Source organism: Coregonus lavaretus (assembly GCF_964263955.1).
Source record: "Coregonus lavaretus genome assembly, chromosome: 9".
Classification (NCBI taxonomy): domain Eukaryota; kingdom Metazoa; phylum Chordata; class Actinopteri; order Salmoniformes; family Salmonidae; genus Coregonus; species Coregonus lavaretus.
The window spans coordinates 26,907,413-26,923,466 of NC_139996.1; the positions used below are offsets into that span (position 1 = coordinate 26,907,413).

At 44.8% G+C, this 16,054-nt stretch overlaps 1 protein-coding gene across 1 annotated transcript; it reads right to left on the minus strand.

Annotated features, from left to right (window-relative positions):
• Positions 1 to 572: 572 nt before the first annotated feature.
• Positions 573 to 15,999, minus strand: LOC311134691 (peptidyl-prolyl cis-trans isomerase FKBP4-like). The gene is made up of 12 exons (XM_084168448.1): positions 15,557 to 15,999; positions 5,939 to 6,083; positions 5,695 to 5,837; positions 5,482 to 5,602; positions 5,211 to 5,367; positions 4,941 to 5,031; positions 4,685 to 4,768; positions 3,506 to 3,691; positions 3,223 to 3,366; positions 3,029 to 3,124; positions 783 to 2,217; positions 573 to 608 (listed from the first exon to the last, which is right to left on the minus strand). Exons 1-11 carry the CDS (start codon positions 15,650 to 15,652, stop codon positions 2,149 to 2,151), a joined length of 1,332 nt encoding a protein of 443 aa, XP_084024574.1. The 5' UTR covers positions 15,653 to 15,999; the 3' UTR covers positions 573 to 608; positions 783 to 2,148.
• Between the last annotated feature and the right edge of the window lie 55 nt (positions 16,000 to 16,054).

Genomic DNA, 16,054 nt, shown 5'->3' on the forward strand with positions numbered 1-16,054 from the left:
ACTTAAAACTGTCAAACTGACCCATCAAAAGTTGGTAGGCGGAACCTAACGCCTGATTGGTTACCCTCTGCATCAAGCCAAGACAAATCAATTCCGGATAATGTCAGCAGGTCCTGCTTCTACATCCTCTGCTAAGTTTAAAATGTCTCTAACCAACTCCCTGGAAAGTTCACGGAGATCCTCCATTGTCTCTATCCAGGTTGGCCTACTCTACTTCAGACCAAAGCAATGGATCAGACTAGATTCGCGTTAGCCCCGCCCACTGACTTTGATGGGTCAGTTTGACAGTTTTAAGTAATTCATGAATCACTGCAATGCAGGATCATGAAATGTAAATGTAAATAGTGAAATAATTATATATGTATTTTACATAAAATGAATCGGTATTTGAATTAATTAATGATACATTTAATTACACATTTATGTATTTAATTCTAATTTGAATTAATTAATGACACATTTAAGTAATTATTTAATGGTGTATTTATTTATTTAATTGTGGCACTTTTAGTCCTCCATAAAAAGGTACACTGACCCTTGTACAAAAAATGAGGACACAGAGACCAGAGTTTGCGTAATTTCTGTTTATTAGCAGTTAGAGCAGGGTTCTTCAATTCCGGTCCTGGAGGGCCGAAACACCTCTGTTTTTCATCCTCTCCTTCTAATCAGGGGCTAATTCAGACCTGGGACACCAGGTGAGTGCAATTAACTACCAGGTAGAAATAAAAAACAGAAGTGTTTCGGCCCTCCAGGACCGGAATTGAAGAACCCTGAGTTAGAGCCTTCAGTCTGAGAACCAATCGTGATGCTCCAATCAGACAGACCCCCCCCCCCCCCCCTCCAACCAACCAACCAGCACACAGTTGACACCCTAAACCCCACCCACTGACCAATCGCATTCCCTAGCTGCTCTGCCCTGCTCCACAGGACCTTGTTTAGCTGAACCTAGAGCCAGGTCTGCTGGAGCTGGAGATGCTGTCTGTAAGAGTAAGATTACAGTAAGTCTGCATCTCAAATGACACCCATTACCTATATAGTGCACTACTTTAGTAGCCACCTCTGACCACTGGTCAAAAAGTAGGGCATATTGTGTCATCTACAACAGGGTTTCCCAAACTCGGTCCTGGGGCCCCACCCTCTGGGTGCATGTTTTGTTTTTTGCCCTAGCACTACACAGATAATTCAATTAACCAACTGATCATCAAGCTTTGATTATTTGAATCAGCTGTGTAGTGCTAGAGCAAAAACCAAAACGTGCACCCATTGGGGGCCCCAAGCTGGAGTTTGGGAATCCCTGATCTACAAGGTATAGAGTATCATTTGGGATGCAGACAGACTACAGTAAGACTATATATGTAATGTGACTGAGCTTTATACTGGTTGAGTCTGACCAGGAGAAGCTGCGTTAGCTGCTTCACACACACTTGCGCACACACACACGCACACACCCTTCTAGGTGTGAAGTAAATCATCATCCCATGAAGAACAGTTAAGAGAAATCATAAACCCAGGGTAAGAACATACAGTGTGTTTGAGAAGCAGAGAGCAACCGCTTAGTTAGCATGACTGCTGCTAGAGAGGGTGCTGCTACTGTCTGCAGACACGCAGTCACACATACACAGGGAGCAGTCCCCAGGAGTTGATCAGTTGGCCTTGGAAGGGGGAGGGGGTGAGAAGAGAAGGGGGTTTGGGGATTAGCCCTTGCTTGGTGAAAGAAGGGGGGTTTACACACACACAAATACGCACACACCCAGTACTGGGCTTCCAACTCCATTAAGCAAAGAGCTCTATGAGCGGGGGAGTGGTGGAGGGAGGCGGAGTGGTGGAGGGAGGGGCAGCCTGCTACATGCTAACCAGAGGGATGGGGGACACTCCTTTTAGCCACACCTCCCGAGTGCAGTCAGCTACAGAAGGCCCACCCAGCCAGCTAGCTGCCATGACAATAGAACGCAGACACACACACACACACACACACACACACACACACACACACACACACACACACACACACACACACGAGATACAGTTGAGCCATGGACACACACACTTCTCACAAACACAAACACGTTCTCTCTTTATAAACATAAATGTATGAAGTTTTAAAAGTATTCATGACAGACAGACTGCCACATCTTTCTCCAGCAGCCATTACTCCTGTCCTCCACTCTCCTCCACTTCCATCCCTCCTACGTTCTCCGTCCCCTTGTCAGCCTCCTTCTGTTCATCACAGCAGAGAGAAAGAGAGAGACATTAAAAAACAGTACATTTACACTGAGTATACAAAACATTAAGAACATGCTCTTTCCATGACATAGGTTGACCAGGTGAAAGCTATGATCCCTTATTGATGTCACTTGTTAAATCCACTTCAGTGTAGATGAAGGGGAGGAGACAGGTTAAAGAAGGATTAAGCCTCGAGACAATGAGACATGGATTGTGTATGTGTGCCATTCAGAGTGTGAATGGGCAAGACAAAATATTTAAGTGCCTTTGAACGGGGTATGGTAGTAGGTGCCAGGCGCACCGGTGTGAGTATGTCAAGAACTGCAATGCTGCTGGGTTTTTCACACTCAACAGTTTCCTGTGTGTATCAAGAATGGTCCACCACCCAAAGGACATCCAGCCAACTTGACAACTGTGGGAAGCATTGGAGTCAACATGGCCAGCATCCCTATGGAACACTTTCTTATATGGGCTCCCGAGTGGCGCAGTGGTCTAAGGCACTGCATCTCAGTGCTAGAGGCGTGACTACAGACCCTGGTTAGATTCCAGGCTGTATCACAATCCGGTCGTGATTATGAGTCCTATAGGGCGGCGCACAATTGGCCCAGCGTTGTCCAGGTTTGGCCGGGGTAGGCCGTCATTGTAAAATTAAAATTAAAAGATATGATGCTAAGTGTGGGTTAGTCTGCCCTCTAGTGGTTAATTTAGAAAACTTCAGCCCTGTTCTGATGTCTCCTCAGTATTCCATCTCAACTCACCTTGAGGCTACAGGAAATGTGTAGGGACTAAGGGCTGTTTGACTCACCTTGGCGTCTCTCTCTGCAAACTTCTGGAACATGTTGGCGTAGAGCCTCTTGTCCTTCTCATGCTGCTCCTTAATCTGCTTCTGGCACAGAGCCACCTGGGAGGGAAGACAGAGAGCCCCGGATCAGAGAGATGGACATCCAGATGAGAGGGAAGTTTAGACGGGGGTACACAAAGACCATTCTAGTACAGTACCTGGCTCTTGGCGGCCTTGTTGCTAGGATAAAGTTGTGTGACGCGTTGGAAGTCTGCTCTCGCCCTATCAAACTCCTTCATGGCAAACAGCGCCTCCCCCCTCCGGAATAGAGCCTTTTCATTGGCCTCGTCCAGCTCCAGGGCCTTCGCATACACGTGAGAGAGAGAGCAGAAACCAAAAGTAGGTCGGGGAATAGGTGTGATGTGGAATATTTGGGATGTCAGATAGGTTCAGATACAGTCAGGTCAGGTGTGTGTCTCCTGAGTGAGTGTGCATGTGTACCTTGTCACAGTTGTCGAAGGCAGAGCTTGGTTCCTGTAGCTTGATGAAGCACATGGCCAGGTTGAGGTGAGCAGCCAATCGCAGGGCTCTAGCTTTCTGCTCCTCCCCCTCGGGCAAACTTGATTCATTCTCCAGCCATGACACAATCCTCTTATACTGGACAGCCGCTTGGCGATGCTTCCCCTCCTACACACACACACACACAATCCTGTTATACTGGACAGCCGCTTGGCGATGCTTCCCCTCCTACACACACACACACACACACAATCCTGTTATACTGGACAGCCGCTTGGCGATGCTTCCCCTCCTACACACACACACACACACAATCCTCTTATACTGGACAGCCGCTTGGCGATGCTTCCCCTCCTACACACACACACACACACAATCCTGTTATACTGGACAGCCGCTTGGCGATGCTTCCCCTCCTACACACACACACACACAATCCTGTTATACTGGACAGCCGCTTGGCGATGCTTCCCCTCCTACACACACACACACACAATCCTGTTATACTGGACAGCCGCTTGGCGATGCTTCCCCTCCTACACACACACACACACAATCCTGTTATACTAAACAAGCTCGCACAGTCTCACGTCAGAATTAGATGTTCATCCAGGTTTCTCAAATGTCAAATTTCAAAGTGTTTAAGGTTACGTTTATGGTTAAGTTTAGGCATTATCTCTGAAATGTTAAGGTTAGGCATTAACTCCAAATGGTTAAGGTAAGGGTTAAGGTTTGGGATAAGCTTAAAACAAAAATCTCAAAAATAACTTTCTATCGCTGGATTCAAACATGCAACCTTTTGCACCAGAAGCAGATGCCCATCCGCCAACCCCACTGCCCTAGCAAAATCGAAACCTATTTGAAGGTAACAGCGCTTACTGTTGCTCCTAGTGGCCAGTTTCCACATCATTTCCCGACATCCTCAGACATGGCTGGACGTCTAATACTGACTTGTATCACGGGCGACCTGGCTGGTTATACTGCACTGCTGCTTGAAGCTACTTCTCTCCTCCCTCCAACCCACCCACCCACCCACCCACAGGTAGCCTAGCGGTTAAGAACCTGTCGATGTGCCCTTGAGCAAGGTACTTAATCCTAATTGCTCCTGTAAGTCGCTCTGGATAAGAGGGTCTGCTAAATGACTAAAATCTAAATCTAGACCTTGAAGTACTGTGTTCCCTTCTCCTTGATGATGATACTCTGCTCCAGTTTCTCTGCTGAGTTCATCTCCCAGGATTCCTTGGCCTGGGGAACAGGAAATGCTTCAGTCAGTCAGCAAATCACCTCTCAGAACACCAGACTTATCTGGGGCACACTTAGTAGGCAAATGGTTTGGAAATGTCATGAATAAAATGCCTAAGGCATGTTTCTGGACAGGACCCTCTGGTTGATATGGCTAAAGGGTGAGGGGTCATACCTTCTCGAAGGCGGTCAGTTTGAGTTTGTACTGCAGAGTGGCTCCACCAGGAATACTGTACTTGCTGCTTCCTGTGTTTCCATAGCCATACCTACACACACACACACACACACTTAGAAATCCATATCTACACACACTACAATTAGATATCCATACATACACAGTCACACAACTCGGCCAATATACCCAGAGAACACACCACTACACATTTCTCAAAATAACAACATAGTATGTAGACTAGGTTTGTAATTGTGGGTGTGTGTGTATTACTTGGGTTTGATGATAAAGAGTGACTCCTCTCCCTTTTCCATGGCAGTCAGGGCTTTCTCCACTCCATTTGGCAGACCCAGGCTCTTTCCATCTCCCAACTCAAACTTCAGCTCCCTCTGGTCAAAGACCTTGCCCTCACAGCTGCCCTCCACACACACTGCAGGGGAAAGAGACAGAGAAAGGTGTGAGAGCTTGTATCCTGTACAGTAGGTCTTCGTTTGGTTTGGAATATCCCTGTTCCTTATTGATGACGATATGTTTGTGTGTGTACCTTCTACGGCAGCTCCTTCGTTAGGTTTGGAGTATCCCTCTCCCTTAGTGATGATGCGACGGATGATTCCTCCATCCTCTCCCTCAGTGATGTCCTCCCCTCGAAACTCAAACAGCTCCACCTAACACACACACACACACACACACACTAAACATAAATTTAAGCACTCACAAAGTCAAACGTCAATGTTCACACAGACAGACAGAAGGTTACCTGGAAGACAAGAGTAGCATTGGGGGGTATCTTCGGGGGGCTGCCGGCGGTGCCGTAAGCGTACTCTGGTTTACAGATCAGCTGGCTGATCTCTCCTACTTTCATAGTAGCCACTCCCAGGTCCCACGCCTTGATGACCTGACCTACACACACACAAACACTTATAGTAGCTACACCCAGGTCAAATGCCTTGATCACCTGGCTTATACTTACACACAGACACACATTTGATACACACACACACCTTTGCCCAGCTCAAAGGAGAACTTCTCTCCTCGTTCGCGACTGGAGTCAAATGGGGTTCCATCCAGCAGCGTGCCAACATAGTGAACAAACACCTTGTCCCCCGTCATAGGCAGCTCTGTCCCCGTGCCTTCCTGCTTCACCAACTAGAGATGGAGGGGAGGGAGAGAGGGAAAGAGAGACACTGAAGGTTAGTTGTGCTGTAGCAGGGTATGGCACAGTATGTCTGTGGTAGTGTTCGGTATTTTATTAGGATCCCCATTAGCTGTTGCAACAGCAGCAGCTACTCTTCCTGGGGTCCACACAAAACATGACATAATACAGAACATTAATAGACAAGAACAGCTCAAGGACAGAACAACATCAATAAAAAATTACACGTAGCCTACATATCAATACCAATACATACACACAAACTATCTAGGTCAAATAGGGGGGAGGCGTTGTGCCGTTAGGTGTTGCTTTATCTGTTTTTTGAAACCAGGTTTGCTGTTTATTTGAGCAATATGGAATAATGGCGCTATATAATACTGTACGCTTTCTTGAATTTGTTCTGGATTTGGGGACTGTGAAAAGACCTCTGGTGGCATATCTGGTGGGGTAAGTGTGTGTGTGTCAAAGCTGTGTGTAAGTTGACTACGCAAACAATTTGGAATGTTTCTTATAAAAAGAAGAAGTGATGCAGTCAGTCACTCCTCAGCTCTTAGCCAAGAGCGACTGGCATGCATAGTATTTATATCAGTCCTCTGATTACAATGAAGAGCAAGATGTGCCACTCTGTTCTGGGCCAGCTGCAGCTTAACTAGGTATTTCCTTGCAGCACTGGACCACACGACTGGACAATAATCAAGATAAGACAAAGGTAGAGCCTGCAGGACTTGCTTTTTGGAATGTGGTGTCAAAAATGCAGAGCATCTCTTTATTACAGACAGACCTCTCCCCCATCTTTACAACCATTGAATCTATATGTTTTGACCATGCCAGTTTACAATTTAAGGTAACGCCAAGTAATTTTGTCTCAACAGCCACACCATTCATTACCAGATTCAGCTGAGGTCTAGAGCTTAGGGAATGATTTGTACCAAATACAATGCTCTTAGTTTTAGAGATGTTCAGGACCAGTTTATTACTGGCCACCCATTCCAAAACAGACTAAACTCTTTGTTAAGGGTTTCAGTGACTTTAGCTGTGGTTGCTGATGCATATATGGTTGAATCATCAGCATACATGGACACACACACTTTGTTTAATGCCAGTGGCATTGGTAAAAATAGAAAAGAGTAGAGGGCCTAGAGAGCTGCCCTGCGGTACACCACACTTTACATGTTTGACATTAGTGAAGCTTCCATTAAAGAAAACCCTCAGTTCTATTAGATATATAGCTCTGAATCCACGATATGGCAGAGGTTGAAAAGCCATAACACATACGTTTTCAACAACAGGTTATGGTCAATATCAAAGGCTGCACTGAAATCTAACAGTACAGCTCCCACAATCTTATTATCAATTTCTTTCAACCAATTATCAGTCATTTGTGCCAGTGCAGTACATGTTGAGTGCCCTACTCTATAAGCACGCTGAAAGTCTGTTGTTAATTTGTTTACAGAGAAATAGCATTGTATTTGGTTAAACACAATTCTTTCCAACAGTTTGCTAAGAGCTGGCAGCAAGTTTATAGGTCTGCTGTTAGAACTAGTAAAGGCCGCTTTACCACTCTTGGGTAGCGGAATTACTTTGGCTTCCCTCCAGGCCTGAGGACAAATACTTTCCTCTAGGCTCAGATTAAATATATGACAGATATGAGTGGCTATAGTCAGCTACCATCCTCAGTAGATTTCCATCTAAGTTGTCAATGCCAGGAGGTTTGTCATTGATCATTTTCTTCCACACTAACTTTACAAAATTCAAACTTGCAATGCTTTTCTTTCATTATTTTTTTTTTAAGCATGAATATGATGGCTCACTCTTCGTTGTTGGCATTTTCTGCCTAAGTTTGCCCACTTTGCCAATGAAGTAATCATTAAAATAATTGGCAAGATCAAATGGTTGTGATGAATAAGCCATCTGATTCGATGAAAGATTGAGTTGAATTTGTCTTTCTGCCCATAATTTCATTTAAAAAGTCCTCCAAAGTTTTTTTTCCCCCATCATTCTTTATATCATTGATCTTGGCTTCATAATACAGTTTCTTCTTTTTGTTGAGTTTAGTCACATAATGTCTCAATTTGCAGTAAGTCAGCCAGTCAGATGTGCAGGCAGACTTATTAGCCACTCCTTTTGCCCCGTCTCTTTCAACCATACAGGAGCCTTAACAGTTCTAACAGTCCGTTTCTTAACAGGTGCATGTTTACTCTATGCATTCTAGTACTTTGGGCTGCTGTTGTGTTTAGGTCTTGGGCTGTGGGCTCTAAAACTGTTCAAGAGGTGATGTATTTGTGTGATGATGTGGAAATGTGGGAACTGTCTGATGAGACACCATGTGTTGCAAGTCTGCCTGTAGGAAATACACCATGGGACAGACTGACTGACAGTCTCTCACACACACACCCTTCTCAGTATCAGCAGTGACCAGCCACACTGTCTGCAGAAATAGGATATTCAGCAGGGCAGGGTCAGGTCACCAAAACCAGAAGGAGAATCTCCACACACACCCCTCCAAGCAGCTGTGTGTATCCCGAATATGGCAGGCTTGCTAGCTTACTACTGCTAGCTAAGTAAATAGCATATGTTCTTGGCATTCTAGAAAACGTCCAGGTAACGAGATACGTTTGCTGACAAACAAGAAACCACGAAATGCTTATACCCAGGCCAGAACCTTCCAGCCAAAACTAAGACACTGCTAGATCACTGCTAAATCTTCACAATGAATAGGGATGACTAGACATGTGATAGTTAGCTGCAGAAGATGCATCCAGCTGCAGCCCCACAGCAGCCTGTGACTAAAACTAGCCTGTCACTAAAACCAATACTATCACCATCTAATGGCCGTGGTTTATCCCTACCACATACATGTGAACTTTTCTTTCCTAGATTCCTTTCCTCATGGGTGGTCAGGGCTCCACAGTGCAAGCATTTTAATCGCATTTGTGAATAAAAAGTCAAGTATGATCACATTTATAGTAAAATAATTGCTGCAGTAGCTGTTTAAGTGTTGCTGCCATTTCGTTTCATAGCTGGTAAATTAAAATCGCACAAAGTCAAAGAACTACAAATACTTTATAGCCTATTCCACCTCGCACTGCAACACTGCCTGGCTGGGGGCTGTGCGCACGTGAAGAGCTGAGTGAAATATTAATTTGTAGGCATAAAAGTTAGTCTAATTTACTTGAAACGAAAGTCTACTGAAGTGAGACTTTGTCATTGTGTTTCTTGGCCATTTACATTGTTTTCGTTCACAAGCTAGGTTATATTTCTATGTTTGAGTTTCAACTGCTTGGGAAGAGAAGACAACACTTCTACTAGTCAGACTCAATCTCACAGGTACAAACATGCCACGTTACCATGGTAACCCCCAACCTTAAAGGGGCAGGTGAAAATGTTTGTCTCATCTGTGATATTTTGGTTACAAGAATCAGGTCACAAAAAATGAAATTAAACAATCACACAATTTCTTAATACACTGCTCAAAAAAATAAAGGGAACACTTAAACAACACAATGTAACTCCAAGTCAATCACACTTCTGTGAAATCAAACTGTCCACTTAGGAAGCAACACTGATTGACAATAAATTTCACATGCTGTTGTGCAAATGGAATAGACAACAGGTGGAAATTATAGGCAATTAGCAAGACACCCCCAATAAAGGACTGGTTTTGCAGGTGGTGACCACAGACCACTTCTCAGTTCCTATGCTTCCTGGCTGATGTTTTGGTCACTTTTGAATGCTGGCGGTGCTTTCACTCTAGTGGTAGCATGAGACGGAGTCTACAACCCACACAAGTGGCTCAGGTAGTGCAGCTCATCCAGGATGGCACATCAATGCGAGCTGTGGCAAGAAGGTTTGCTGTGTCTGTCAGCGTAGTGTCCAGAGCATGGAGGCGCTACCAGGAGACAGGCCAGTACATCAGGAGACGTGGAGGAGGCCGTAGGAGGGCAACAACCCAGCAGCAGGACCGCTACCTCCGCCTTTGTGCAAGGAGGAGCAGGAGGAGCACTGCCAGAGCCCTGCAAAATGACCTCCAGCAGGCCACAAATGTGCATGTGTGATAGATTAATTATTAATGACTAATTATTACACCCTGAAACTGTGAATAATGTGTTAGAAATGTGTGAGTGTAGGACCAGTAAAGGCTATGGCATTGAGCCACTATTTAGCAATGTGAGTAAGAGTTAGGCCAGACAACAAAGGCAACTGATAACTGAGGAATTTAGGGAGTAGAGAAACTGTTATGAAAACATGGTGCAGAATATTGTGAGAACGGCAATAACTGAGGAATGCAGGTAGTAGGCTATGATAAGAAAGTGTGTGTGTATTTATGTGTGTATGCATGTGTGTATATGTGTGTGTGTGTGTGTGTGTGTGTGTGTGTGTGTGTGTGTGTGTGTGTGAACTGATGGTCAGGAGAGCAGTTTTAGAGTGGAAAACTACAGCCCCCCTACAGAGGGGAGGGATTTTTTTGTATGACGTATGACTATAAAATATGGACTCTGAAATTGTGATGACAGAATTCTCAATGAATAAATCTCTGACTATGCAGATCGAGACTCTGTCCGTTACTTAAATCCCAAAAGACTTACAACCTTTTGGGAGACGCACCGAGACACTGAAATAGTTTTGTTAAATAATTAACGTAACAATGTGTCTGCTCAAACGGTCAGAAACAGACTCCATGAGGGTGGTATGAGGGCCCGACATACACAGGTGGGGGTTGTGCTTACAGCCCAACACCGTGCAGGACGTTTGGCATTTGCCAGAGAACACCAAGATTGGCAAATTCGCCACTGGCGCCCTGTGCTCTTCACAGATGAAAGTAGGTTCACACTGAGCACATGTGACAGACGTGACAGAGTCTGGAGACGCCGTGGAGAACGTTCTGCTGCCTGCAACATCCTCCAGCATGACCGGTTTGGCGGTGGGTCAGTCATGGTGTGGGGTGGCATTTCTTTGCGGGGCCGCACAGCCCTCCATGTGCTCGCCAGAGGTAGCCTGACTGCCATTAGGTACCGAGATGAGATCCTCAGACCCCTTGTGAGACCATATGCTGGTGCGGTTGGCCCTGGGTTCCTCCTAATGCAAGACAATGCTAGACCGGCTGGAGTGTGTCAGCAGTTCCTGCAAGAGGAAGGCATTGATGCTATGGACTGGCCCGCCCGTTCCCCAGACCTGAATCCAATTGAGCACATCTGGGACATCATGTCTCGCTCCATCCACCAACGCCACGTTGCACCACAGACTGTCCAGGAGTTGGCGGATGCTTTAGTCCAGGTCTGGGAGGAGATCCCTCAGGAGACCATCCGCCACCTCATCAGGAGCATGCCCAGGCGTTGTAGGGAGGTCATACAGGCACGTGGAGGCCACACACACTACTGAGCCTCATTTTGACTTGTTTTAAGGACATTACATCAAAGTTGGATCAGCCTGTAGTGTGGTTTTCCACTTTAATTTTGAGGGTGACTCCAAATCCAGACCTCCATGGGTTGATACATTTGATTTCCATTGATAATTTTTGTGTGATTTTGTTGTCAGCACATTCAACTATGTAAAGAAAAAAGTATTTAATAAGATTATTTCATTCATTCAGATCTAGGATGTGTTATTTTAGTGTTCCCTTTATTTTTTTGAGCAGTGTAGTAACACATGTATTGTTTTAGAAACATTACAAAGCAAGCTCATCCGTTTTTTGTGTGTTTTGTTAGTGTAATTTTTGCAGAAAAAATATACATTTTGGCTGGTAAAAGATCTGAGTGGCTGGTAGATCTTTTTATCTACCTGCTACAGTGGCTGGTGGACCAAAATTGTAATTTTATGCCCTGCCTCCTTTCATAGATTCCTTTTCTTCTTCCTTTCCTTTCCTCTCTACTGGCCATGGTTTATCCCTACCACATATATGTGAACCTCTTTCTTTCCTAGATTCCTTTTCTCCTCTTCTTGCTCCCTTTCCTTTACAACTTTCCTAGCTTCCTTTTCTCCTTTACTAACTTCCTTTCCTACCTCCATTTCCTCTCCTCCTTCCCCATCTCCCTTTCCTCACTTTCTTTCCTACCTCCCTTGTCTTTTCTTTCTCCTCTCCTCCTTCCCTTGAACTCGTTTTTTCTGAGTTCTCAGTTGTCGTGAAAGCACCATAATCCCTACCACATACAGTACATTCTGAAAGTTCAGACTTTTTCCACATTTTGTTACGTTACAGCCTTATTCTAAAATGGACTAAATCGTTTTTCCCGCTCATCAATCTACACACAATACCCCATAATGACAAAGCAAAAACTGTTTTTAGAAATTTTTGCAAATGTAACAAAAATAAAAATATCACATTTACATAAGTATTCAGACCCTTTACTCAGAACTTTGTTGAAGCACCTTTGGCAGTGATTACGGCCTTGAGTCTTCTTGGATATGACACTACAAGCTTGGCACACCTGTATTTGGGGAGTTTCTCCCATTCTTCTCTGCAGATCCTCTCAAGCTCTGTCAGATTGGATGGGGAGCGTCGCTGCACAGCCATTTTCAGGTCTCTCCAGAGATGTTCGATCGGGTTCAAGTCCGGGCTCTGGCTGGGCCACTCAAAGACATTCAGAGACTTGTCCCGAAGCCACTCCTGCGTTGTCTTGGCTGTGTGCTTAGGGTCGATGTCCTGTTGGAAGGTGAAACTTTTCTCCAGTCGGAGGTCCTGAGCGCTGTGGAGCAGGTTTTCATCAAGGATCTCTCTGTACTTCGCTGCGTTCATCTTTCCCTCGATCCTGATTAATTTCCCAGTCCCTGCCGCTGAAAAACATCCTCACAGCATGATGCTGCCACCACCATGCTTCACCGTAGAGATGGTGCCAGGTTTCCTCCAGACATTACGCTTGGCATTCAGGCCAAAGAGCTCAATCTTAGTTTCATCAGACCAGAGAATCTTGTTTCTCATGGTCTGAGAGTCCTTTAGGTGCTTTTTGGCAAACTCCATGCAGGCTGTCATGTGCCTTTTACTGAGGAGTGGCTCCGTCTGGCCACTCTACCGTCTGGTGGAGTGCTGCAGAGATAGTTGTACTTCTGGAAGGTTCTCCCATCTCCACAGAGTAACTCTGGAGCTCTGTCAGAGTGACCATCGGGTTCTTGATCACCTCCCTGACCAAGGCACTACTCCCCTGATTGCTCAGTTTGGCCAGGCAGCCAGCTCTAGGAAGAGTCTTATTGGTTCTAAACTTCTTCCATTTAAGAATAATGGAGGCCACGGTGTTCTTGGGGACCTTCAATGCTGCAGACATTTTTTGGTACCCTTCCCCAGTTCTGTGCCTCGACACAATCCTGTCTCTGAGCTCTACGGACAATTCCTTCGACCTCATTGGCTTGGTTTTTGTTCTGACATGCACTTTCAACTGTGGGACCTTATATAGACAGGTGTGTGCTTTTCCAAATCATGTCCAATCAATTGAATTTACCACAGGTGGACTTCAATCGAGTTGTAGAAACATCTCAAGGACGATCAATGGAAATAGGATGCACCTGAGCTCAATTTCGAATCTCATAGCAAAGGGTCTGAATACTTATGTAAATAAGGTATCTTTTTTTTTTTTTTTATACATTTGCAAACATTTCTAAAAACCTGTTTTCCCTTTGTCATTATGGGGTATTGTGTGTAGATTGATGAGAAAAATATATAATTTTATCCATTTTAGAATAAGGCTGCAACGTAACAAAATGTGGAAAGAGTCAAGGGGTCTGAATACTTTCCGAATGTACTGTACATGTGAACTCCTTTTCTTTCCTAGCTCCCTTTTCCTCCTTTCCTAGCTTCCTTTCCTACCTCCTTATCTTATTTTCCTACCGCCCCATCTCCCTTAATTTTCCTCTCTACTGGCTGTGGTTAATCCCAGGAAAGGAGGAAAGGAAGCTTGGAAAGGAGGAAAATAAAGGGAGCTAGGAAAAGAGTAAAGGAAAGGAGGAAAGGAATCTAGGAAAGGGAGCTAGGAAAGGGAGCTAGGAAAAGGAAAGGATACAAAGAAAGGGAGATAGGGATGGAGGGAGAAAAGGGAGGTAGGGAAGGAAAGGAAGCTAGGAAAGGAAAGGAAGCTAGGAAAGAAGGAAAATAAACTAGCGAGGAAAGGAGTAAAGGAATCTAGGAAAGAAAATGAGGAAAGGAAGCTAGGAAAAGGGAGCTAGGAAAGGCTTGGAGATAAGGAAAGGGATATAGGGAAGGAGAGGAAATGTATTTATGTTAATCACACTCGATATCTCAGACACCACTGGCCCGATTTTGACAAAACTTGGGTGAATAATGTGTCTCGCTATAGAGATCCCTCATTTGCAAAATTACACTGATTGACCCAAGGGGGGAGCTGCATCATTCGTGAGGGGAGGATATGTTTACTGTAGCCTCATTTTATCTTGTTATTGATACCATATCTTGTTTTGGGGTGTTTGACTGATGTCACTTCTATGCTAATATAACTAAAATTCGCTAGCTAGCTAACCAACAACTATAACGATGCATTTAAACAACCAACCTGTCTATGAAGACATAAAAAGCGCAGTTCGAGCCATTCCAGGAAGTAACGTTGCAGGCTAGCTCAGTGCTGCCCCCTTATACTGCTGGCTGCCATTAGCTACTAAATGATAATCCGTGCGATTTAAAAAATAAATAATCGGTTCAAGGACATACAGAACAAAAATTGGTACCATGATTGTCTTCGAAATGTATTTACACTAAGATTGCGAATTTCTATGTTTTCTGATAACAATGCCTGTAGTACCGCGGTCGGCCTTTAACTTCCTGGCGTCAACGAGAGGGGGCAGTCATTCTCCCCTGGGTTAACCACAGCCAGTAGATCGCGATATTATGGTTTTAGTGACAGGGTAGTTTTAGTCACAGGCTGCTGCGGGTCTGCACCTGGATACTATTGTGGGAAGCTGGGCTGGTGGGGAAGCTAGCTAACTTGTTCGAGGTGATGATGTCACGATGTGAGGAGCAAGCCAATAAATTAGTTAAGTTTAGCCCAATAGCTAGCTAGATATAACTACAGTAGCAAACCCCAAATGTTGCAAATAGATCATGGACTGCGCTGCAAAATCATCTCACTAATCTAAATTACCCTACTGTAGCCAATTGACCAGAATATCTTAGAATGTTTTTCAGTCAAGCTAGCTAGGTTAGGTAGCTGGTTATGCCATTCAATGAATTGCTATTGGCTAGATAGCGAGCAAGCTAACGTTAGCTTGTTGGCTCGCTAGGGGTTTCCACTAGTTAACACAGCTGCAAAGTCAACATTGGCTATATCGTACAAATGAATGACAACAACAATGTGCTTTTTGGTTCTAATTTAAGGTTAGGGTTAGGTGTAAGGTTAGCAATGTGGTTAAGGTTAGAGTTACAGTTAGGTTTAAAACCACCTTTTAAGAAGATACATGTTAGAAATAGGCGGGGTTTAAGACTTTGTGGCAGTGGTAACTAGTGTCGACCGCTTGCTAGTTCAGTTACCTTTAAAACCCCTCCATCTTTCTTCTGCGTGATATCCTCTCCCTCCATCGTGAATGGGATGTTCGGTCCTTCGTTGGTCACCTCTTCCGCAGTCATAGCCCTGGAGCACTTTCTGAAAACCTCTCCTTCTCAGCTAGCTGACGTTAACGAGCAAACCACACAACTTCAAGTTTCGACCGCCTAGATTAGATCTAGATACCAACTGGGTTGTGCAGGCTAGCTGCGCCACAAATCAAAGATAACCTTAGATGGCTATAAGAATCAGCTTCTCGTTAGTTATATTTTGGGTTTGCAGCAAATTATGCCGGATGTCAATCGTTGTGCACCAGTCTCCAAACTGAAGGTGTGCGGTTGAGTTGCTTAGCTCGCTAATAAATCCAGGGGTCCACTTTGCTGTGTTGCTTGCTCGTTGCTCTGTCTAGCATCTGACAGTTGTCTAGGCTGCTGGAGTCTGGAAGAAAGGCCGAGAACTTTCGATACGCTGCAAAGGGGGTGGAG

Coding starts and splice junctions, on each gene's coding strand:
- LOC311134691 (XM_084168448.1), bottom strand. CDS start 15,652: ATGACTGCGGAAGAGGTGACCAACGAAGGACCGAACATCCCATTCACG. Junction 5,032..5,210: donor CTCTTTATCATCAAACCCAA/GTAATACACACA, acceptor GTGTGTGTGTAG/GTATGGCTATGGAAACACAG. Junction 3,367..3,505: donor CCTTCGACAACTGTGACAAG/GTACACATGCAC, acceptor GTGTATGCGAAG/GCCCTGGAGCTGGACGAGGC.